This window comes from Thamnophis elegans, chromosome 2 (genome assembly GCF_009769535.1).
Source record: "Thamnophis elegans isolate rThaEle1 chromosome 2, rThaEle1.pri, whole genome shotgun sequence".
In the NCBI taxonomy this organism is placed as follows: domain Eukaryota; kingdom Metazoa; phylum Chordata; class Lepidosauria; order Squamata; family Colubridae; genus Thamnophis; species Thamnophis elegans.
This window is the reverse complement of record NC_045542.1, coordinates 50,446,420-50,470,864: the sequence shown is the minus strand read 5'-3', so window position 1 is coordinate 50,470,864 and position 24,445 is coordinate 50,446,420. Positions and strand designations below refer to the sequence as shown.

The 24,445-nt window shown below is 40.1% G+C and overlaps 1 protein-coding gene across 1 annotated transcript in view; it reads left to right on the top strand.

Moving 5' to 3' along the window:
• CACNA1G (calcium voltage-gated channel subunit alpha1 G) overlaps positions 1-24,445 on the top strand; it is a 484,357-nt gene that overhangs the window by 448,382 nt on the left and 11,530 nt on the right. Inside the window, exon 33 of the mRNA XM_032212057.1 lies at positions 13,536-13,728. Coding sequence (XP_032067948.1) covers positions 13,536-13,728 — 193 coding nt within the window. The remainder of the gene's footprint in view (positions 1-13,535; positions 13,729-24,445) is intronic.

The window sequence follows — 24,445 nt, the reverse complement described above, 5'->3', positions numbered from 1 at the left end:
ACTTTGAGTTCTGATTGTAGCATGTGCTTTGTGGACAGAACTACTTTGAAACCATTCAAAAGGCAGCCATTGTTCTTTAGCCATCTTAATTATGAGATGCATGAAGGCTGAGTATATCCACTTCTACAAAACAATTGTAAAACATTACTGGACATAACAGTCATTTTCAGAGCTTCCACAGATAGCTAAACTGAAGTTCCCATGAGCCCTGTCTGTACTACAGGTAGTCCTCAACTTACAACAGTTCATTTAGTGACTGTTCAAAGTTACAACAGCACTGAAAAAGTGACTTGTAACCATTTCTTAGACATGACAGTTGCAACTTCCGCATGGTCACATGATTTTCATTTGGACGCTTGACAACTGATTCACATTTACGACTGTTGCAGAGTCCCAGAGTCATATAATCCCCTTTTGCGACCTTCTGACAAGTCAAGTCAATGGGAAAACCAGATTCACTTAACAATTGTGTTATTATTTAAGAACTGCAATGATTCACTTAACAAATGTGGCAAGAAAAGTTGTAAAATGGGACAAAACTCACTTAACCAATTTTTCACTTAACAAAATAAATTTTGGATTCAATTGTGGCCGTAAGTTGAGAACTACCTGTATTATGTGACTATAGTAAATAAGACTCTTCTCAATATTTCCAAGTATATCACAATACTTCCAAGTAGTTTTTCTCTCTCTTTAAAAAAATGAACCAATGAAATGTAGTTCTGATAACTAATACTAATATTCCCCATTTATATTTCCTCTTTCTAAAATTCCCTCCCACCTCTTCTGGACTAGAGCCATATAAACTCCCCAATCCCTTGTTTTTCTCAGCATCATCACACACTTGTTACACAAAGGTGATTCATTTGGCTGCATTTTGAGCAGGAAGTCCTGTTGCCAATGACTTTTTAGGTCTTTTATTTGAAAAATTCTTCCCATGGCCGCAGTTCCTAGTCTAACGTTGAACTTCAAATGCTTTGGAATTATTGTACCAGATGAGGTGAAAAGGAGTTCTTGTAAACCACCCTTCACTTGGAACTAAAATAACAGATTGCCACCAAACTAGAAAACATCTGTAATTTAGATTTTGAAACCAACTTGATGTCTCTTTTTGCATTCTGCATTACTCAAATGTCAGCCAGATTCAGGTAAGTTTTCCCCATATCTACATCTGGGAATGGGATTAAAAGCAGGATTTCACCGGGCCGTATAGGAGATTTATTTGCCAGTATTTCAAGATAATTATTCCTGGCTCAAGAATATAGGCAATGACATAAGCAAGAATAGCCCACTGTTGCAACAACTGAATATAGAGTACTTATTTTCCAAGAGGAAGCATTTACATGCCTGCACCAGCAGATAGTGGTTGTGGAAAACCAGTGTTTGTTCAATCTCTTCCTGTTTTCAAAAGTTTGCCTTACATTCATTCTTCAGAGACTAAGTCAAGGGTCTGATTTTTAGAGATTGAGAGCACTTAGGTCACAGATATGGCAAGCCACCAGCACCTCTGAAAACCATGTTACTCTCAAGTGGTTACAGTGATGCTATTGCGTGATGCCAACGCTTCGTGCTGGCTTCCATTCTCACCTCCATTTGAAATCGTGCATATTTGTTGTTTATTTCTGCTGCACTTGTCCCTTGTCATGTTGGTATGATAGCCCTGCAAAACAGCCATACTTCTGCCAATCGGTAAATAGGTGCCAGTCGCTGCTCTGGATGAATGTAATGTGTCCCACTGGCCTTACTGTGTGTTTAGTTTCAGTCTTGTGTGTAGCAATGTCTTAGAAAAGTTCTGACTATGGTATTATTGCACTGTTGTTTTTCCCTTCTCTGTCCCTGTCTTTTCTTCCTGGCCATTTCAACAACTACTGTTCTGTCTGAAAACATTTTTTTCTGTCTCTCTTTTCTTCCTCCTTCTGTCTCTTCCATGGTCTCTTTTGCTTTCTCTCTTTCTCGATTCTCCCCCAACCCTCCTTTTCTCTCCCCTCCCTCCATTCCTCTCTCTTTGGCCTGGCCTATTCTTCTGCATGCTATTTGGCACTCCTCCCAGGAAAGACACTTGTTTGATACCATATCACTGCTGATCCAGGAATCTCTGGAAGGAGAGTTGAAGCTGATGGACAACCTGTCAGGCTCTGTATGCCATCATTATGCCCTTCCAACTACTGACACTTACAACCCTGAGAAACAGGTTAATATTATCAATTTCCAAAAGGGTTTCTTATTTGATATCAAATAGAGTTAGCTAAGAATGCCATCCGGTATGCATGCACCTGTAAGTTTCTCCCATTCAATTCAGCATTGCTTATTTCCTAGTAAACCTTCTAAGGATTGTGCTGTCAAATCAAAGCTGTGGGCAAATGGATTTCTTCTTGTTGAAAATAGGCATTATTTTCAACCCGGTCTTATTAGCGTTCAGTCATAAGCCTTGCTGAATTCAGGAGGATTTAATTCCATTACTATGGAAGTGTAACCATAACTAAACGCAAGCAAAGGATTTAGTAAATGAAAAAAACCATGCCAAAGTTTTCTTTCTGCATGTCTTGGATCCTTTATTCGATTTGCAATGTGAAAAAATACGAAGTGCCATGCGTGGCTTTTTCTCTCTTTTTGCAGTGGGCAAAACAATTTCTGCATAACAGTCCAGAAGGGGAAGATGGTATCATCTTACCGGTACTTTGGAGGGTGGATTCTTCAGTTTAATTGTAGTTATTATTATTTTTTAAATGCATTTAAATGCATTTTTTAAACACATAGGACCAGTGTTTGACCATTTGTTTCTATCTTTAGAAAATGATCATCAGACAAAGCTATGGAATTTAAACTTAAGAGGCAGATTCTTCTTCCTCCCCTCCTCCTAAACAAAATTGGAAAGGAATTCCACATATACCTCTGAAACGTTTTCTTGGCTCCCCTTTAAATTTTCCCTCCTAGAGTAGAACCTCTGGTCACGAATGCTTCTGACCACGACCAAATCAAGTTCCGACCAAAAAAATCAACCTTTTTTTTTCACAGCCAATTTCCCCTTCTGCACCATTTTTTTTTGTAAGCGCCAAATATCCAAAATTAGGTTCGGGTGTATTTTCATGAACATGGCAATTTAAAGGGGGGAAATCAGCACTACCATACAGTGTCTGGAGGTTAAAATCCAATGAAAAGCAATTTCCTATAAAATAAACTAGTCTGGAATTGACCTGACAGCTTCTCTATAACTGTAGGGATAATGTGTTGATTTTTCAATTCATCTGTATGAAACCTAAGCTGAAAGTTGTAGGCTGTGTTCCATGTCAACAAATGAAGAACTGGCCTGCTTGTAACTGGAGATCCAGATAAGTGGGGATGGCCAAGAAAATGTATTAGAGATTCTTGGCACTTTGTTCAGTACATTCACTGGGACAAAGGGGCTGATGTAACTTAACATTTCAAATATTAAATTAATATTTAATTTTGGTATCAAAAGGAAGCTTCTTTTCTTTCTCCTTTCAAATCCAATTCTGACTGAGCTAAAATAATTTAATAACAGTAAAGCAATAACATCCTGTTAAAATACAGTGGAGCAAATACATACAAAATACATAGAGACTGAAACTTTACAAAATTGCTGTAAGCTTGGTTTCTTCATTCAACAAGCTTTGGGGAAGCCTTTGTAGCAATATACTAGAATCTGATAAGGTTCAATGTGCTTGTCTGAAGTGCTCCACCTGTAATCTTTTCCCACTGTTTTTCCCACTAACCCAGTTTCTTGATTACAGATTTTGAAACTGCAACATTTGCAGACAATTCTTTGCAAACCCAATTGTCATGATAAACATATTCTTTTTTAAAAAAAAACATTCTTATTTCATATGCATTTATATCTGTTATGTTATGTAAGACCACCAACAAATTTTCTTCAGAGGAGCGGGGACAGGCATATGATACTTAAATTTCCTTTCTGGTAGCCCTTAGAACCATGGGTGGGTTGCTGCTGGCATTATTGCCGGATTGCTTCATGCGTACCTTGCATGCGCACCTGCCGGGCATTGTTTGCACATGCACAGTTGCCTGTAAATTGTTCTGCACATGTGCAGAACATTATAAAATACCTAAACAATATGCCAGCAATGGCATGGGCAACTAGGGAACTGGTTCGGGGGGCATGGCCAGCCTGCTGTCCCTATCGGTTCTGCGACCCAGTCCCAATTTCCACTACCGGTTCACCCGAACCAGTGCAAACTGGTAGCAACCCACCTCTGCTTAGAACTCTCCTTGATCATAAATGTTGAAAACAAATAGCACAAATTCTAATGATTTCCAATCGTTTTTGAGATTTTTTTCAAAAAAGATCATCAAAACTCTGAAATAGAATGATCACATTTAAATGCCAGCCCTCTCCTATAATTTCTCCCTACCTTCCATGTGTGAGCCACCAGCTGAGAACATGTATTTATTTTATTCATATCATTATTCCTGTAAAGAGATTTAGTTTGCTTAATGAAACATCAATCTGCCAGTAAGATTTCCTAGTAGTTCTGATTAAGGATACCTTCGTATATTAATTATAGTTTGATTGATCATTGAATTAAATTTGCAGATGGATAAGGATAAAACTCCTGAAGCAAGTCTTAGATTTTCCCTTAAATGGTGCATACAGATATCCTAAAAGATATAATCACAGAAGAGTACTTGTTTCCTAGTGAGAAAAAAACTTTTCTTTATCAACTCCCAATTACTGAAATCAACTAATTTAAATGATTAAATTAAACATGAGTTAAGATTTCTTTTCTTCTCATTCAATCATGTCCAATTCTCAAAGACTGCTTAGACAAATCCCTGCAGTTTTCTTGGCAATATTTTTCAAAAGTGATTCCTTCAGCTTCCTTCCAAGAGCTGAGAAAAAATAACTAGCCCAAGATCACCTAGCTTGTTTGTTCCTAAGGCAACAGTACAACTTACAGTCTCCAGGTTTCTAGCCTGGTACCTTAATCCTACGCCAAACTGGCTCTCTAAAGTTCTTACTAGAAGCCTTTTCAAAGTTTGTCAGCTCACTAAATAGCAGAAAATTTATCAGGAGGAAAACAATCGGACCCACATGTCAAAGTGCCTATTTCACAGAAATCCTCCCAAACTGGTAGTTTGCACCTGGGGCAGACTAGATAAGGTTCAATGGCATTCAAGGTAAAACCTCTTGTGTCTGGGAAAAGATTCCAGGCTAAATCCTCATTTGACTCCTCCTCCTGGTTTGGCCACTCCCTCTCCAACAAAATTATAACATTTTTTTCATTCTGATGATAAGACAAAGTTATTGTGATGCAGCAATTTATATGATCCCAGCTCCATTTATCTGTGCTAGTAGATTGACATTCACTGTAGAGCAGGGGTGTCAAATTCAAGGTTTGTAGGCCAGATATGGCCCATGGGGTGCTTAGATCTGGCCTGTGGGCCATCCTGGAAACAGCAAAGGGCTGTCCTGTGGTGTCTCTGCCAGCAAAAACATCGCTCAGGAGGGCCACACGTGCCCCACCAGCTCTGTTTTCACTGGCAGAGCGCTGCAGAAGGCCATCCTGGCTGAAAACAGGACCCGGAGGGCCTCATGTGCTCCCCCCCCCTGAGCTCCATTTTTGCTGGCAGAGGGTCACACCCACCCCATCCTGGCTACGCCCATCTGGCCCTCCAAGGTCAAACACAACCCCAATGCGGCCCTCAATGAAATTGAGTTTGACACCCCTGCTGTAGAGAAAAGATATAATAGTTCAAGGGAAATTTTCTCTGAAATATACTCATGAAATCAATTTTCATTTTTATCAGCTGAAGTAATAAGTAATAATATCAGTCTGGAAGCTTCATTTCCAAGAATAATTTAAGATGTCAGCCACCCAAACAGACCAGAGAGGAAAGATAACAAGATGAGCTAACTCTATTTTATTGTAAGGCTACAATAACAGAACCTTGCAAGTCCAAATGTACAGCTCTTCCACCATTACTTTTTACTGCCTGATAAATTAGGCAAATCCTTTCTTCCTTTTCTGCCCTTTATTCAGCTGCAGCCCCCACCCCTCTTTTTGTGATTGTTCTTTAGGCAGCATCTCCTTCCCTCATCTCCCAAGGTCATTCTCATATACCTTTATATCTAGCTACTTTCCATGGGCCAGAGGGGAGTTGAGAGGAAAATTTCAAGATAGCTTCTCTACTGTCCATTTCCAAAATGTTTGTCCTGTGACAGTGAAGAATTATTATTTTAATTTTTATTGATGATAGCATGATAATCTGTCTTCTTCAAATTGATGTATTTAGTTCTCAATATCAGGACCATTTACTACCAAATCAGAATTTGTGGGAAATCCTTCATAAATTTTATAATTTTGAGTTAACAATTCTATTCTTAGACTCCAAATCCTCCTTACAGCAATTATTATTGAGTGAAATTCAGCAACTTTCTTACATATTTCAGGCAAATGGGAAATTAACAGGAAACAAAGATTTTCTTCCATTCGGTCAATCCAATCAGCCAGTTTACATCTGTATTAATATAGAGAACCAAAATTGATACCTGGAACAGTACAAGACATGCAGAATTCATACTATGGATTTTTTTTTCAAATAGGGATACAGACAGTCTTAGAGAAGGATATTATTGTACCTGCAGTCCAGAATTGTGGATGACATGGCATAAAGTATAGCTTGTAAAAAAGCTATTGTGTACTAAACAGACAAAATATTAGTAAAGCAATTAACTAGCTTAAACAATCTCCTGCACAGACGGTGCTTATAATAGTACAGTGCTAAAATTCTATGCCTCTGTAGATTAGTTTCAAGAGCACAAGCTTATTTTTGATGTCATTCTGCTCTATCTTTGTTGAATTAAAAAAATGAAGTGAAAAGCCACAGTAATTTAAATCTATAACTCTATTTTTCCAAGGGGAAATGAACTTGCCCATAAAAATTAAGGGTGCATAAGAGTCTTCTATGCAATTTACTTTTAGCCAATATTTTAGCTGACAAGTTCTCATACATGCCTCTTTATCAGAAACCTATGGTAATTGCAATCTGGGAAAGCATTGGAATGCAGCAATGGACCGGAAACATCACTGTTGTAAATTTAGCCTGGACTATTTCTAATGCTGTGTGTGCACCATAAAGCATCAGGCTTAGTACCTTTGCCTTAAAGGCTTTTACTGCTTCAGGGACAAAATTATTGCCTTTGCTGCTGGCAAATTGAGTTGGAAGGGTTTTTCTTTCTGTTTCTTTGCACATATACATTTGGTTCTTCCTCATTAAAGAGGGTTTGGAAGATAACTTCTACATGTTTAAAATCATTCGCTCTATGGTGAGATTGTTTATCTTCCAATTATGTATTTATCTGCTACATGTCTTGTTAAAGATTACCAAGAATATTTTGTTTTGGTGTAATAGTTATTTAAATTTTCTTTGTTATAGTACATTGTTAATTGCAAATTCTACCTTAGGTCCAACTGGGATAAGGATAAAATCACTGCATTACTCATTTTTATTTAACTTGAGTAAGAGAATTAATATAAAGATTAAGTAATGCGAGCAAGTACATTGCTTTGCTTGCTTGCTTCTTGAAATCTAAGATTGGATATACAATTTGGAGAGGTGCATCTGACTTTCATATAGGTATTTTCTTATAGTGTAATAATCTACAGTAGAAGAAACTAACTTAGCTTATAGTTTCTGGCCTAATATTGAATCAAATGGTGCTTCAAATCAAGCACCTTGAAACTTAAATATATGCCTCAGTGGTGGATTGCAAATATTTTTACTACCAATTTGAGTGCACTCCCACATGCGCGTGCAACGCTTCTGCACATGTGCAGAAGTGTCCAGGCAGGAGGGCGGGGCCTCCCACTGCCGCTACTAACAATTCGGCTGAACCGGGCCAAACCAGGAGCAACCCACCACTGATATGCCTCAATTTTTTGATAAAACAAATTAATTGTTTACTTGAAACAATCTATCTTGAAACATTAATTTTTTCAAACAATTATTGGGAGGCATTTTGTTTACAGAAATGGGAGTAAAAGTTAAGAGATACAAGATATAGAGAGAGCCAGTTTGGTTTAGTGGTTAAGGCTAGAAACTGGGAGACTGTGAGTTCTAGCCCTGCCTTAACCATGTAAGTCAGCTGGCTGACCTTGGCCCACTCACTCTCAGACCAATTCAACTCAAAGGTTCTTGTTGTGGGGAAAATAGAAGGAGGAAGGAGTATCAGATGTATTCACTACCTTGAATTGTTTATAAAAAATAATAAAGGTGAGAAATAAATAAACAAGTAAATTTAAGACATAGGTTTATTGGATATGCATGAAATAATTGAAGAATAGTCACTTAGATCTTTAAGGTAGACCAGGGCAGGAAACATAAACTAGAGCTCTTTATTGATATAGGATATACAATAGTAACAATCTTGAATGCCTGACAGCATTTCCCTTCCTTCCCTCTTATGTTGAAGGGAATCAAGGCAGAATCACTTCAAGTTTCTTTCTAACCCTTTCTTCATTTCCTAGGGTAGTTCATGTTTCGCTGACTTCTACATTCCTTCTCCAAGGTCATTTCTGTGGTTTTCTATGTGTCCTGCCTTTAACCATGCTGTTGGTGTGATTAAAGGAGTCTGTAATCTATCTCCCCTTGACCTTGAGATTTGGAATGGAGAGTTCATCTTTATTTTTGTTTGTTTCTTTCTTTCTTGAAATTGCTCCTGGCCAAAAAAAGGGCTTGAAAAAAACATTACTCTTCATAGAAAACATGGTGCTTGGTATATGAATTCCAGTTTTGAGTATTAATTTCACCTACCCCTTGTATATAAAATTAAAGAATCAGTGAAATCATAATTGCTAACTCATTTTAGATCTCCTGTCTGATGTCCAGCTTTTGTGACATAAATTTTTTAAAAAGATTACATTGAACACTTGACACTTAAATGCAGAGGCTAGATCCAGTGTGTTGTGGTAAGAGTTCTTCTGCAATGGTCCTGCTGAACCTGGGAGAGTAACGCTTTAAGAAGGCAAGGATTGGCAACTCTTTCAGATTTCAGAGACTCAATCTTGTGTGATTCCAGGTGCTTCTTCTCCACCAAAGCACGAGCCAAAATCTCATGAGATTGTTAATTTGAAGAGTTGTGCAACTTTTAAATTCAAGTTGCTTCAACATTGCTTCAAAATCATTTTAACTGCAGTTGGTTGTACAATTTGGGGAACAGCAGTTATGTTGGCACCCAAAAGCTCTGTGTTGCCAAGCCTTGTGACAAAGCCCAGGGTTCCTTCTGTTCCAAAAATGGGGGATCATCGCCTTTTTAGGTGCAATCAGATTTACCATATTTTGCGGAGTATAAGATGCACCGGTGTGTAAGAAGCACCAAGATTTTAAAGAGGCAATTTAAAAAAAAAAAGTTTTTACACTCTGCAGACCTCCCAAAAATAGCCTGTCAAGGGGCACGCGTAGCCTTTAGGAGGCTTATAGGGGGCTGGGGGGGGGGGGGCAAAAATGAGCAAAAAAATGGCCTGTCTTTTGCTCATCTCTGCCCTCCCAAGCCCCCAGGAGCAGTCTGCAAGGCTACTACGGCTATTTTTGCAAAGGGAGCAGGAGGCCAAAAATGCTGTATTCAGTGTATAAGATGCACCCAGATTTTCACCGTCTTTTTTGAAGGAAAAAGGTGCGTCTTATACTCTGAAAATACGGTAATTGTATAGTTCATTGTTCCTCAGTTTGATACATTCTTTAAAGCAAAAAACAAACAAACCCTGAAAACATCTGAGAAAGTGACTTCCAGAAAGACAGTTTTGCCCTGGTGTTTTGAAATCTGGAGCTAGAGAATTATATTTTTGAAAATAATGTATCATTTAAATGTAATTGGGATGGTTTTTAAACGTTCTGGAGATGCTGGCCCTTTGATCCCTCAACGACAGTATCCTCAGTGCAGTTTGTGGCATCCATTTTGCTTATTTGTAAGCCTGGTTAAAAGAATTAGGAAAAAAAGGAAGAGAGGGGGGGAATTCAGTAGCTTTTCCTGAGGATCCTAGCTACAGAATAATGAGCATGACATAAATGCACTTAATAGCACGGGAAGCACCTCCATGTTTATAGGATAATGATTGTGGTAATCACTTTCTTTTTTCTCAAAGACATGTATATGTGTCCTGGTTTCTTATGTTTGATCATCTCTCCCTTGTTTAGATCCCTCTAGCTGAGATGGAGGCTTTGTCTCTGACGTCAGATATTCTCTCTGAAAATTCCTGGTCCTTAGCTCTGACGGATGACTCTTTACCTGATGATAATAACACACTCTTACTTAATGCCCTGGAGAGCAATGTACATACACTGGTCACTGTATTTTATGATGTTTACAGGGTTCTAAATACTGTTGTCAAGAGGGTAATAACAGCTATGGCATTTTCAGATGAGCAATTCTTAACCTTTTATTAGCATAAAGAAATCTGTTCCATTGGGATTACCCTCAATACTACCTCTGAGGTTGTATTTGTACTCTTTTATTATGGGTATCAGCCACTAAGAAAATCAGATTCTCTTGAAAAGTATATCAAGCCACATCAAAGTGATTGCATTGCTTACAGATATGTGGAAAATGTCATGATATAATGATCCCACTTTTAAATCCAAACTGTGCTACAAACAGGTGTCTAGGAAGTTTTGCAGGCAACGCCTTTTACAGTTTTCTCAACTTGTACTCTTTAAGTTTTTAATCAAGGATGGCTTTTTAAAACATTGTGAGACATGTTTACCAGTATTTTGAGCCCTGCTTTAACCATCTCCTCCTGAAACATTAGATATTATTAGCTGCTTAATAGCTTAATAGCAATCAAATGCTTTATTTCTGCTGTACAATAGGCATAACTCCTTCCCAACATTAAGTGGATCCATTCTTATTTTACTCTTGTTCACATATCTACCTTTAAGCTGTGTGTTGTGTTGATGAATTCTCTTATCATTTTAGTAGATTGCCATAACAGTTATTACTTAAGTGGGACGCATATCTTTTAAACCGTGACAATATTTCCCATCATGCTTCATGGCATCATTTGCAAAAGACTTAGAAGACTTTGGTGAGAGTTTTTGAATGGTGAATTTCCATTCAAAATGGGATGCTAAATGAAGGGGAGCATTTTACTGTCTATCAAGATCAATCATAAAGTAGGATTATGGCTCTGGCAAACTCTAAACTCCCATAGATTACTTGCATCAAATTAGAAGTCAATCCAGTCACTTGGCAAAAATATTAAACTCTCTTACTTCATGCAAGCTGTAGAAGCTTGTAAACGAGTGTAAATATTATTTAAGAATGCATACCTTCAATATTAATAATTCAAATTGCTTTAATTTGAATTACTTTTATGTTATTACATAATATAAAAAATATTTCAACACTCTCATACAATTGAGAAACTTACATTTTTAAAATGTGGCCCTTTAATTTTTAAAATATTTTGGAAGAGTTCAGTATATTTAAAAAATTCATCTTTTTTTTGTTTTAATGCCAGTTTCAGATATATCACATATATAAAATCAGTTTTATTTCTTCATAGGGAACTATGGGTATAATTGCACCAACTGTTTTTCACAGTATATTAAATTAGCAAATGTTATGGGTGGTTTATAATATTTAGACTTAATCTGACTCCTTATCCCCTTATCTCAGTATGATTTATTCATAAAAAAGTGAGATATTCATAAAACTGCTACTAATTAAGATTGGAATTTAAATACAACAATGGAAAACATTCTCTATTGCTTTTCATCTAAGCTATCAGGTCATTCTTACTCCAACAAGACCTAAGAACTTGTTGCATTTATTATTAACAGCGTATTTATATTGACTAATTTATTAATCTCCATGGAAACTTTCACTTTTGTTGTTTCAAATTGTACAGTATCCAATTATTTTACAGTTCTATAATTTGGCAAAGTTAAATATCTAAGAACACATGGTGCATTCATTTTTTTTAAAAAAAATCAATGTTCTACACGATTGGGTTGGATCTAGACTAAATCACATCATGTCTTATTGAAATTAAAGGGTCTTAAGTTAGTAATGAGTACTACATCTATTCTTAAGTATCTTAAAGGTTTTTCAGAAAGAAGAACATTTTAGATGCCAAACCGAATGACATCCTGCAACTAGTCCTTCTATCCTATCTTAACAGATTTTAACAGATTTCTATTTCTGCTAAGAGAAATGAAACCATGGGGAAAGTAGGAATGGTTCTGAAGGCAGAGTGATGGAAACCTTATTTGGAAGTAACCTGTGTCTACTTAGGCTGACAGTATTGTTAGAAGAGCAAATGTATGCAGGAAGCAAAGATAATAAAAGTGTTTTTAAAAATACTATATGTAGACCACAGATGGAGCAGCTGATATAGATATATTCAAACCATAATGAATGGCAATTTTAACTTAACAAATGAAATTCCACAAATTGAGCATATATTCATTGAAGCTGTCTGGGCATAGCTAGTATTTGCCATGAAATAAAATATATCACTGCAGTAGGGAGGGAAAGATAATTGATATAGCGATTCAACTGATTTTAATTGAATTAAGATATCATCTAATTTAAGAAATAAAAAAGACTTGATAGTCGTGTACCATGCATTTCACTCTTTTTATCTGAATCATTAGCTATAGATGAATCTAATATCTAAATCCTTAATTGAAACCAGAGTTAAATTCGTTCTATGTATTAGAGAAATTAAAAACTATTGGTTAAATCTATTGCATAATATGCACGCTATTTATGTTTTGTTTCACTATGAATTAGATTAGAAAATCATTACAAGATTTTCTAACAGATTGTTTTTCAGCTATTATGAAAACTAGAACGAGACCAGAGACTTTGGTAACAGTACATTTTTATTCTTTAGATTTTTTTATTTTAAAATGTATTTTCCTTATTGTTGAAGATACATTATCAATGTTCTTTTGTAATTCGGCTGGTATATGCAGGCATTTTTTAAAGCAATACAAAATCAAGATCACAAACAGAATACGCATTCTATAATAGTATATTGTCACTATACATCATGTATATAACAAAATTGTCTATAGACAAACATAGCTCCCTTTTTGTTAAGAAAATTAACTAGAATTATGAACGGATTCCTGCAAAAGCTTCCTTTGAGCAGGAAGAGATTGAAAAGATTTGTATTACCGATTTAAAGGACTAAAGTTTTGCAAAGCATGCAATTGTTAACCAAGCCTTGAGGCATGATGCTTGTTCAATTAATCCTGAAATAGTCATGGTTTATTGTTGCAATGTTGTTTCTCTGTTCCCCTGTATTGTATATTTTGTTCTTAATGTGGTTCATTCTGTGTGTGGTGCTTTAGTAATAATGTAGGATTATTGCTTCCCAGTCAACTCATTTGTGCAATTTCATTTGGTTATACTAGAAGTTGTACAGCCTAATAAATTGCATGCTCACCACATTTCGTGTCTGTTGCAGTGGTTGTTGCCACAGTTCCAATAAACACATGCTTTTTCCCCACTTCTGTGACATTCTCTTTCTCTCTTTTTCTTTTTTTAGACCGATCTTCCTTCCATTAATGACCCCCTGATTCTCTCATCCAACCAGGATCTGCTGAGAGTAGGGAAGACTTCTGTGGGTCGCACCCACTCTCTGCCGAATGACAGCTATATGTTTCAGGCGCCAGATGCTGGCCCCTATGATGCTGGCCCCTTGGGAGAAAAAAACTCATCTCATCAAAAATCTCAATCAGGTACGAAACATTTGCCTCAAAAAAATTTTTATTAGCAAATGTGGTTTTCCGGCTAAAGCTTTATGGAAGTGTTAGTTTGTGTGCTTTTGTTAGCCTTGGATATAATTTGCAAGCTGCATGGAAGAGTCTAATGCTGATCAGAAATGAACAACTAAACTTCGGGGGGGGGGGGGGGAGAATCCTACCAGTTTAACAACCGGTTCGCTGAGTGTGCACTTTGAAAATTCACCTTCCGCATTACTGCTAGCAAGGAAAACAGCTGAGGCGCAGCAATCCACTCTGCCACGCCGATCAGCTGGGCTTTGGAAAAGGAAACAGGTGAGTATAGCGCAGGGGCGGGGAGGGGCACTTCAAATTCAGAGTGAACCTGTTTGCTCCCAGTTGATAGTCAGAGCTAGAACCAGTTTGAACCGATAGAATCCCACCCCTAGCTAAGCTCCCTTTGCCGAATTGAATGGTCCTTGTGCATAAATCCCCACAAATCCTGATTGCCTTGAAAAGGAAATGGATCAGTGGTGGGATTCTGCCGGTTCGCACTGGATCGGGAGAACCGGATGGTGAAATGTACTGATCCGATGAGAGGAGGTTCGACCTGTGGACCTGGAAGTAACTTCCGGAACGCCTGCCCTGGCCCTGTCGCTCCTTGCTCACCCCCGCCCGTATGGAAGCCACTCCATCGCTCGCTCCCCCCGCCCATCCGCACTATCCTAGCCCAATTCGGTGTCAAGTCGCATACCTGGGAGTGGAGGTGGTGAACGGAGAAGCATGGAGAGGTCCAGCGGCACAATCCACCAGACAGCAGCGGCAAGCTTAGGAGTTTTCTCCTGGATTCCTCTCTGTCTTGTTTCCTCCGATCTCCCAAAGTTCTTTCCCCAGAGTGTGATAACTTTTTCCATGATTCCCCCCTGTCATACCTCCTCCATTCTCCCAAAGTTCTTTCCCCAGCATGTGATAGCTTTCTACTGGATTCCCCTCTGTTCTTTCCCAGAGTGTGGTAGCTTTGTCCTGGATTCCCCTCTGTCTTGCCTCCTCCAATCTCCCAAAGTTCTTTCCCCAGCATGTGATAGCTTTCTACTGGATTAATCTCTATCCTGCCTTCTCCGATCTCCCTAATTTTGGTCCTTAATCCTCCAGTTGTCTATTTTTGGGAGGTTTTCCCCTCTCTTCCCCCCCACTTCATAGGAGTCCCAAAAAAATTTGCCACATGGCTTGGAGGGTGGTCATGTGAGTGAGTGTGCATGAGTGATGTCAAGTTGGTCATACCTGCCCGGTCACATGACTGCCAAGCCACACTCACAAAATAGGCCACACCCACAGAATAGGTTCTAAAAAAATTGAAACCCACTACTGAAATGGATGATGAGGATACGAAGCAGGCTGGGCTGGCAGGAATGCTTAATTTCTTGCTACAACTTCTTCTACAAAGTTCTATTTGAAATAGCATGGCAACTATTTAGACCAGGGAAGAATGAAAAACCACCTGCCTCATGTTGTTTTACCACTCCAAATTAGCCCAGCTGAAACAGCTTTTTCCATGAATCATACACCCATGTAACGCAGAGCAAAGCCCTTATTTTTAAAAATAACCTGATCTTTTTTTGGGATGGTTCCTTGCTCACAATCTCTGATTTTTAAGCTTGTCCTTCGCAGCCGTAAGTACATTCATCAAGTCATTTCATGTCATCACTTGTTTTCTCCATTGTGAAATATCTTAGGTATAGACTCTTTTTAAGACGTGAAAATTGGAACTCAAACTTGCTAGATTAATTAACAGCGGATGACCCCCGCCCCCTAAAACACCTAAGGCTCCCATGTGACCTTGCCACCCCTTCTTCCTCACACAATGAAAGCTGTGAATGTCGCTGTGACACTGCTGCAAATTCTGCCTAACCCAGCACAGAGCGGTGGAATAGATGGAGAAGAAAAATATACAAGAACAATCAGACTGCATCTCAAACAATAGTACAGGAGTGTTGCAGGACTGTTACTGTGTGTGGCAGCCCATCGTTAGCCACTCTACATTGTTTCAGACTGAGTACTGCTCTCCCTTAGCAGTAATGTGAAGTGAGATAGGACAACATCTGTACAGTATTTGTTTTTCTAAAGTGTTGAAATTGCACAATCACCTCTCTGCTCTCTGCAATGAAAAGCAATCTTATTAAAGTCCCAGGAAGAAGAACCAAGACTTCCTTAACAAGAATCCTAGGGGGGTTGGTCTGAGACGAGTTTCTCTCCTCAACCGTTTCTCAGAAAGCCCGTTCCAGGATCAAGGAGAATTTATTGTCAAGTGCCATCACCCAGCACTTGAGAATACTGTACAGAATGGTACAATATGTGAAGAGGTTAGTGGAAGGATATTAAAATTTGCATATTAATGAGAACACTTGCTGTTTAGCAGCAGGAATAAAAATGCTGAAACTATAGCTATTAAGCAAAGCACGTGTACCTTGACACTTTAAGCTTAGCATATAATAAGGTAAAATCACATGCAGTATTCAACATAGCTTAACTTAAGAGTTCATAAAATGATCCACGTGTAAAATGTCAAAATCAAGGAATCAAGCTTGATTTCAGCACAGCACAACAAAAATCTAAACACAACAACACCGCTAGAGGCTTATGCAATATCAGCCTAGTTCGTAATTCAATAGAAAAGTGAAGTTCTATAATAAAGATGAACTAACATGTAGACATAGAATATATATTTTTTTAAAAATACTAAGAGTATCCATAATTTATATTTGCATATAAATATAAATGATATTTATAAACCAACCATGAATCACAGTTCCCTAGGCAGTGTATAAATTTCTTGGCAATACAGGATAAAATAAAAAAGTAGCAATGTATTTCATATAATAATAAAACCTACATCAAAACAATATTCTGTTTTCCCATAATACCTGGGACATGATATGCCAAACTCTAAAATAGTCTCCTCAAATTCCTGGAAAAATTAAAATGTCCAAGGATTAATGTGAACTCTCAGCAAAAATCATATGCCTTTTAATTGCTTCCAAAACAAAATACAGTAGTCCTCAACTTACAACATTTCATTTAGTGAACATTCAAAGTTACAACGGCACTAAAAAAACTGACTTATGACCATTTTTCATATATATGACCATTGCAGCATCCCAATGATTATGTGATTTACATTCGAAGCCTTGACAATTTGTTCATAGTTCTGACGGTTGCAGTGTCCTAACATCATGTGATCCCCTTTTGCGACCTTCGACAAGCAAAGTCAATGGGGAAGCCAGATTCACTTAACAATCGTGTTACTAATTTAGCAACTGTAGTGATTCATTTAACAAATGTGGCAAGAAACTTTGTAAAATGGGGCAAAACTCACTTAACAAATTTCTCACTTGGCAACATAAATTCTAGAGTCAATTGTGGTCATAAGTTGAGGACTACCTGTTGATCTTTTTCATTCAGCATTCACAAAAAAATAGTTGCCACCCTAGAAATTCAGTGGAAGATGGGTTTCTTTCAGAAGAAAGTGCTTTAAATGCCTCTCAGTATTTTAAAAGCAAGTAAGTGCTTACCTATTCTGTGTTTATTTGTTTTCAGAAGCAGCCCATTTTGTTTATGTCACTAAAGATTTGTAAAGATGGTGGAATGCAAGAACAAGTAGCCATAAAAACTTAAATAATTTCCTTCCCATCTCCTCCATTGCCAGATTATATGTGAAAGGAGAAGACCTGCTGTAGTTGCTTAACCTCAAAATAATAACGGCAAATTAATCTCAAAATGATAGTGGCAAGTTTGGGACACCCATCCCCAGGAGACCCCTCCCTGATTCTCAGTCTATCCATCTCCTCATAGCAATAAATGTTTTCTACTATTATTTGGCTCATTTTTTCCAAACAGAAGGTGCACTTCTAAACAAAGCCCTAATTCTATGTTTGATTTAATCTGTAAAACCACGTTTATTCCTTAAGAATGTCTGTGGGAACTTCTTAGTCTAGAGTCTACCATCTCTGTTGTGCATCCTTCTCAGCTCAAACTCCATAAAGCCAACTTCAGAGTTGAGAAGGTCTCTGGAAAGGAATAGAAATGGTGCCGGCGAAGCTCTGCATGTTCTCCGTGGGAGCTCTGCATGTTCTTAAGATGCCTCAGTAGCTGGGTATCATCACACATGCTTCCCGTGGCAGAGAAAAGTGTTTCAGGGGACCAAGCAGTGCTATGGGTTCATTAGATACGGAGCCAAAATACTTGAGTAAGACAGTGTGTGTGTGTGTGTGTGTGTGTGTGTGTGTGTGTGTGTGTGTGTGTGTGTACAGGCATGTGGGCGCACACACCTTCAGACTGCTTGGACTCCTGGTAAGCAATGTTCCCTCTAATTTTTTTTTCAGTGTGTGCGGAAAAGTATAGTGTTTGAGTGGCACATTTTCATGTCTGAGCACCTGAATTTTTTTCACAGATGTTTCACAGAGCCATTGATTTATAGGATCTGAATTGGAATGGAGAAAAATGGTTTTGTGCATGAGTGTGTGTTTATGTGTGTGTGTGTTTGTGTTTGAGTGAGCGAGGGATCCGGTAAGGGAACTGTGCCTATTTAGAAAAGAAGGTAAATTATTGCAAACATGATCAGTCGAAGATACGTATGGGGACAGGTTGGGCGGTAGAGAGAAAGTGATAAAAGAGTAGGAGAGAGGAAGAGAGGAAGAAAAAAGAGGGAAGAGAGACAGAAAGAGACAGAGAAGGAGAGAGAAAGTGACAGAAGAGTGAGAAAGAAGGAGAGAGAAAGAGAGACAAAGAGAAAGGATGAGACAGAAAGAGACAAAGAGGAGAGAGAAGGAGAGAAAAAGTGACAGAAGAATGGAAAAGAGGGAGAGAGAAGAGAGACAAAGAGAAAGAGGATGAGAGAGACAGAGAGAGAGAAGAGAGGAAGAGGAAAGAGAGAACATCTCATTTCAACCCTGAGGTGCAAATATTCTCTTTGATTGGTAATTTTATTTGTCCATTTACTATCCAATACTCTCATTCCTCCTTAAGTTCATCAAGAATTCCCTTCTTTTTATTGAATTTATCACAATACCTTGAGAACAACTTTTTCAGCATAGCTTTTCAGCTATTTAAAATGTATAGAAATTTAGGTCACGTTTTCAGAACATTAGTCTACTATTTATAAGTCACTAAGTCAAAGAAACAGAATTCAGAAAGTTGGCTTCCCTTTTTGTAATTGCCTATTGCCTGCTTAACTTTTTACCTACATTTTTGATAACTGATATTCACTTGTTGACCCAAGAAGCCCATCGTAGAAAGAAACCCTCCATATGAACTTTGTTTGGTTTCCATGGAATGAAGTTGGTCTTTTTCTCAACCATACAGTAGCATATTCTTTCTAAGGAGGATATAATCAAGATAGTCCATAATTGCCTATCAATCTAACAGTATGGCGATTGACAATCTCTTTATATTTCAACTCTAACTCTTTCAGTCTTAAAGGTTTGGTGAGGAGAAATCCAAAAATTCTTTTAAAGAGGAAAAAAAATGCTTGCACAATTGCATCCATGGAGACATGTATATATTATGCACAACACAGAGAGAAACAAACTTAACAAAGTGCTAAGTCTGCCCACGAGAGCGAGAGAGAGAGAGAGAGAGAGAGAGAGAGAGAGGGAGGGAGGGAGAGAGAGAGAGAGAGAAAGAGAGAGAGAGAGAGAGAGAGAGAGAGAATCCCTCCTTCCTTCAGCCCAACACTCTCGCTGGCATCCTGGCCAGACTAGAGGGACTGCAGAGAGTCTCCTAGAGTCTAGGGCAGAGAGTCATTCGATGGGAAAGCTGCCTCTTGGAAGGAATGACTCGGATTGGCTTCCGCTTTCAATCTGCCCCCCAAAGACCGAACGGAGAAGCAAAGAGGCAGGAGAGACGAAGCAGGAGAGATGAATCTTGAGACTGGCACAAGGTCATCCACATGGTTTAAGACCAAACTAGGCCTCACAGTCTCCTAGTTTATAGCCTGGTGCCTTAACTACCACACCAGGCTGACTCCCTAAGACAAGTCTATATGAAAAGAATGGTGAGGACGGATGCACTTGTTGTGTACATGCCTATACAACCTTGACAAAAGAAGGAGCATTCAATTTTGGGAATCCACGCCTGCAGTAGCACGCAAATAATACAGTTCAGATGTGATTGACCACTGAGAACAGGCAGGAAAAAAAATGGGATGAGATTGTTCACCTGGAATCAAATCTATATAGCAGTGATGGCTGACCTTTTTGTCACCACATGCCGAAACACATAATGCAATGCACGTGCAACACACACACACCGTGCATCCCACCCCTGTGCGTGTGCATGCAACCTCTGCACATGCACCCCCTGCACATGCGTGAGTGTCTCCTGCTTGTGCCCCCCCCCTTGCGCATGCATGGTAGAGATCCAAAAACCAGCTGGCCGGCGGGAGACACGTGCGCTTGCGTGATGGAGCTGAGCCGGGGTGACAACTCACGGTTCCACCACAAATCCGCGGTAGACTAAAGCGCGCTCGACGAAAGCGCGTACGTGACATCATCACAGCGCAACGAAAACGGCACGCTGTGAGCGGTAAATTTAAAATTAAAGCGAAAACCTTACCCTAACCCCCCCAAACCTAACCCTAAACCTAACCCTAAACCTAACCCTTAACCTAACCCTAAACCTAACCCTAACGCTTAACGTAACCCTAACCCTAACGCTTAACGTAACCCTAAACCTAACCCTAACGCTTAACGTAACCCTAAACCTAAACCTAACCCTTAACCTAACCCTAACCCTAACCCTTACCTTTATGTGAATCGGCTTGCTTTAATTTTATTTTTATTTTATTTTAATTTATTTTTAATTTTATTTGTCGCGCTGCTGATGACGTCACGTACGCGCTTTGATCGGGCACGCTTTAGTGGACCGCGGTTTTGACGGGTCACGACGACTCACAAGCCCGCAGAGAGGGCTCTGTTGTGTGCCACCTGTAACATGCGTGTCATAGGTTCGCCATCACAGCTATATAGTGTAAAATGGGGAGCGGGGATCCATGACTGTAGGCTTCTAACTAGACTGTAGTCTTTGTTTGTGAATATTTTTCTCCAGACTTCTTTCCTCTCTGTTTATGAAGGCCAAAATGAAAGCAGATATATGTATTTCATAACCCAGAAATGAATTAGGAGCTCTTGGAGATCTTCCCCAAGTAGGAAATCAAAGTATATGAATCAGAAATCAGGCTATTTCATGATTACAAATGATAATGTATTGTTCATTTTAACTGTTTGTAGTACCTTTACACATCTGCTAGATGCAAAAACTTTTTCTTTAGTTCCATTCAAACTATGGATCTGCAATTTGCAGAACATTCACAAGAAATGAAAAAAGAAACTGACTGAAAATTATGCGGGAAAGGATTACACTTGTTTGTCATGTCTAACATGCCTAATGCAGTATTATGTATTAGGCTAGCAAATAAAGAGACGAGAGACCCAGAACCCTCACCCTAATATCACATGGGCATCTAACCTAATTTCACAGATGTTCTGCCAGAGATGAAGCCTGACTTCTGACCAAAACAGAGCAACCTCTGGTTTGACACTTAGCATCTATGAAAAAATTGACTTTCAGAACTGAATGCAGTGACCTCTGTTTATTAATATGTAATTCTCTAAAGTGCTGTGCGGTTACCTAAGGCCATATATCACCAATACATTAATAAGATTAACATGAGATTTCAAGCTGGAAAAGAACGCTGTGTTTAAGTAAACCTGGCCTTTGCAAAAGTTATTTGTTTTAATAATCCTGCATAATAGGGCAGATATTCTGGGAAACAGTCCAGGACAAATGAGGTTCTTTCTGTGGGAGATGGTCCAGATAAAATGAATTATTTTTTCTAATTGCTTTTTTTCACAAAACGATCATTGTTGTAGGGAAAAGTTTTATAATGTTCTGTGCGCTGCAAGTGTTTCAACCCTAGATCTGAAAATAAGAAGTTAGCCGGCGAATGTAGTAGAAGCATCCACAGGAAACCTGTATTCACCCTGCGGGTCCACCTTTACTCTGTCAATCAGAAACTGAGCCAGAGAATATGAGATTGCCCCACATCATATATTGTGTAGTGGGCATTAATAGGCAAGAAGCAAACCAGCATAGATACAACAGCATTCAAACTGGAACTGAGGAACAGCAGGCAGTTGCCTGTAATTTGTACTCTGGGCTCATAGGGTCTTAACCAATCATACTACATGAAAGGAAAAAAAAAAACAACGCCCAAATATGAATGTACAAAGTTTCCCTCCAAAACAGTTGCAGTTAACAGTTAGGATCATCTAAAGGTTAGTTTCACTTTAGCAGGGCTTAAGACAACTGGGTTCGTTTTCTGGGTTTGAACTCTGTCCGATTATGGATAGCATTATAGACTCAAATATATTAAAATATATTTTAATCAAGATATAGTCAGCACCACTGTTCCCTCTAAGGTGCGCGGCTGCGCGGCCACGCACGTGGCAAGAAAACACCGCGCAGCCGTTTCTAACTGTGTGCAGTGATTTCTGTCACAGGCCCCGGAAGCTGAGGGGAATATCTGCTGCCGCCTCCTCCTCCTCCAACAGCACTGCCGGATTTGCCGCCAACACTGCAGCTGAGGTGAAGCCGCCAAAGCTTCCGTCAACACCCCCACCTGTGGCAGTGGTGCCTCTCCCTCCAAGCAGAGCACCTGAGCTGGCCCCCGCGTTATCCCTCCCCCTTCCTCCTCCACCATGCTTTTGGGAGCTAGTAGGAAGGTGGCGGAGGGGGCGGGAGCAGGAAAAAAGGCCTCATGGGTTCTCAAAAGCACGGCAGAGGATGAGGCGGTGACAGGGGTAACCCAGAGCCCAGCTGAGATGCTCCGAGCAGAGGGGGAGGCACCGCCACTGCTGCCATGGGCGGGGGCGCCTGCGGGAGCTTTGGAGGCTTCTCCTCGGCTGCAGCGCTGGGCAGCAAATATGTTGGTGCTGTTGGAGGAGAAGGAGGCGGCAGCAGCTATTCTAGTGGCAGCCACTGTTCCCTCTAAGGTGCGCGGCTGCACGGCCGCGCATGTGGTAAGAAAACCCCGCGCAGCAGTTTCTAACTGCCGCGCAGTGATTTCTGCCAAAGCAAACGTGGGGAAGTCCTTTGCAGGCAGCTAGAACTGGCCGCCCTCAAAGGACCTCCGCAGACTTGTTTTGATGAGCACGGAGAGACTGACGGTAGTTTGTGCCGGCCGCGGCCACTCAAACTAGCGTCAGTCACCCCTGTGTTCAGCAAAGCAAGCCCGGGGAGGTCCTTTGTGGGTGGCCAATCCTAGCCGCTTGTGCCTGGCACTGCGGCTGAAGTAACCCCCCAAAGCCCCTGCTGCCACCAGACTATCTGCTGTCTCTTCCTCCTCCTCCTCCTCTAACAGCACTGGATTTGCTGCCCGACGCCGCGACTGAGATGAAGCCGCCAAAGCTCCCGTCAGCAGCACCGCTCCACACGGAGCACCTGAGCTGGCCCGCATGTTATCCCTCCTCCTTCCTCCTCTGCCGTGCTTTTGAGGAGCCATGAGGCCACGGGAGTTAGTAGAAAGGCGACGGAGGGGGCGGGAGCAGGAAAAAAGGCCTCCTGACTTCTGAAAAGCACAGCGGAGGTGGAGGCGGCGGCAGGGGTAACCCAGAGCCCAGCTGAGGTGCTCCGAGCGGAGGGGGAGGCACCGCTGCCGCTGCCATGGGTGGGGGTGCCTGCGGGAGCTTTGGAGGCTTCACTTCGGCTGCAGCGCCAGGCAGTAAATGTGGTGGTCCTCTTGGAGGAGGAGGGGGAAGCGGCAGCAGTTATTCTGGTGGGGGCATCGTCGGCATCTTCAGCGGCAGCCCTGCCCCCTGTGAAAAAACCCAAAGATGGAGCAGATCCACGCAGATGACGTCGCCGCAACATGACTGGAGGAGGAATTCTGGGAGTTGAAGTCCACAAGTCTTAAGCTGTCAGGTTTGAAGATCCCTGTGTTTTTTTTCCCTAAAGGGTTATGGGTGCAAGGATCTTGTAACTTGACAGCTTTAAGACTTGCATGCTTCACTGCCAGAGTTTCTGAGCCAACATGACTGGAGGAGGAATTCTGGGAGTTGAAGGTTTTTTTTTTTCTAAAGGGTTAGGGGTGTGAGGGTGTTGTAACAACAGCTTTAAGATTTGCGTGCTTCAAAAGCCAGACTTTCTGAGCCAACATTTTGGTTGCTAAGCAGGACCATTGTTAAGTGATACTGATATTATATAACACTTTTAATTAAGCGGGTACCTTGAATAAACATAACTTTGAGTTTCAAATAATACTGATTTCATTGTTGTCTTAGGTGACATATGTGAAAAACATTCAGGTGCTCAGGCATGAAAATATGCCGCTCAAACACTATACTTTTCTGCTCACACTGAAAAAAAATTAGAGGGAACATTGGTGGTGGCAGGGCTCGTTGGCATCTTCAGCAGCAGCCCTGCCCCCTGTGAAAAAACCCGAAGATGGAGCAGATCCATGCAGATGACGTTGCTGCAATATGACTGGAGGAGGAATTCTGGGAGTTGAAGTCCACAAGGCTTAAAGCTGTCAGGTTTGAAGACCCCTGGGGTTTTTTTTTTCTAAAGGGTTAGGGGTGCAAGGGTCTTGTAACTTGACAGCTTTAAGACTTGCATGCTTCAATGCCAGAGTTTCTGAGCCAACATTTTGGTTGCTAAGCAGGACCGTTGTTAAGTGATACTG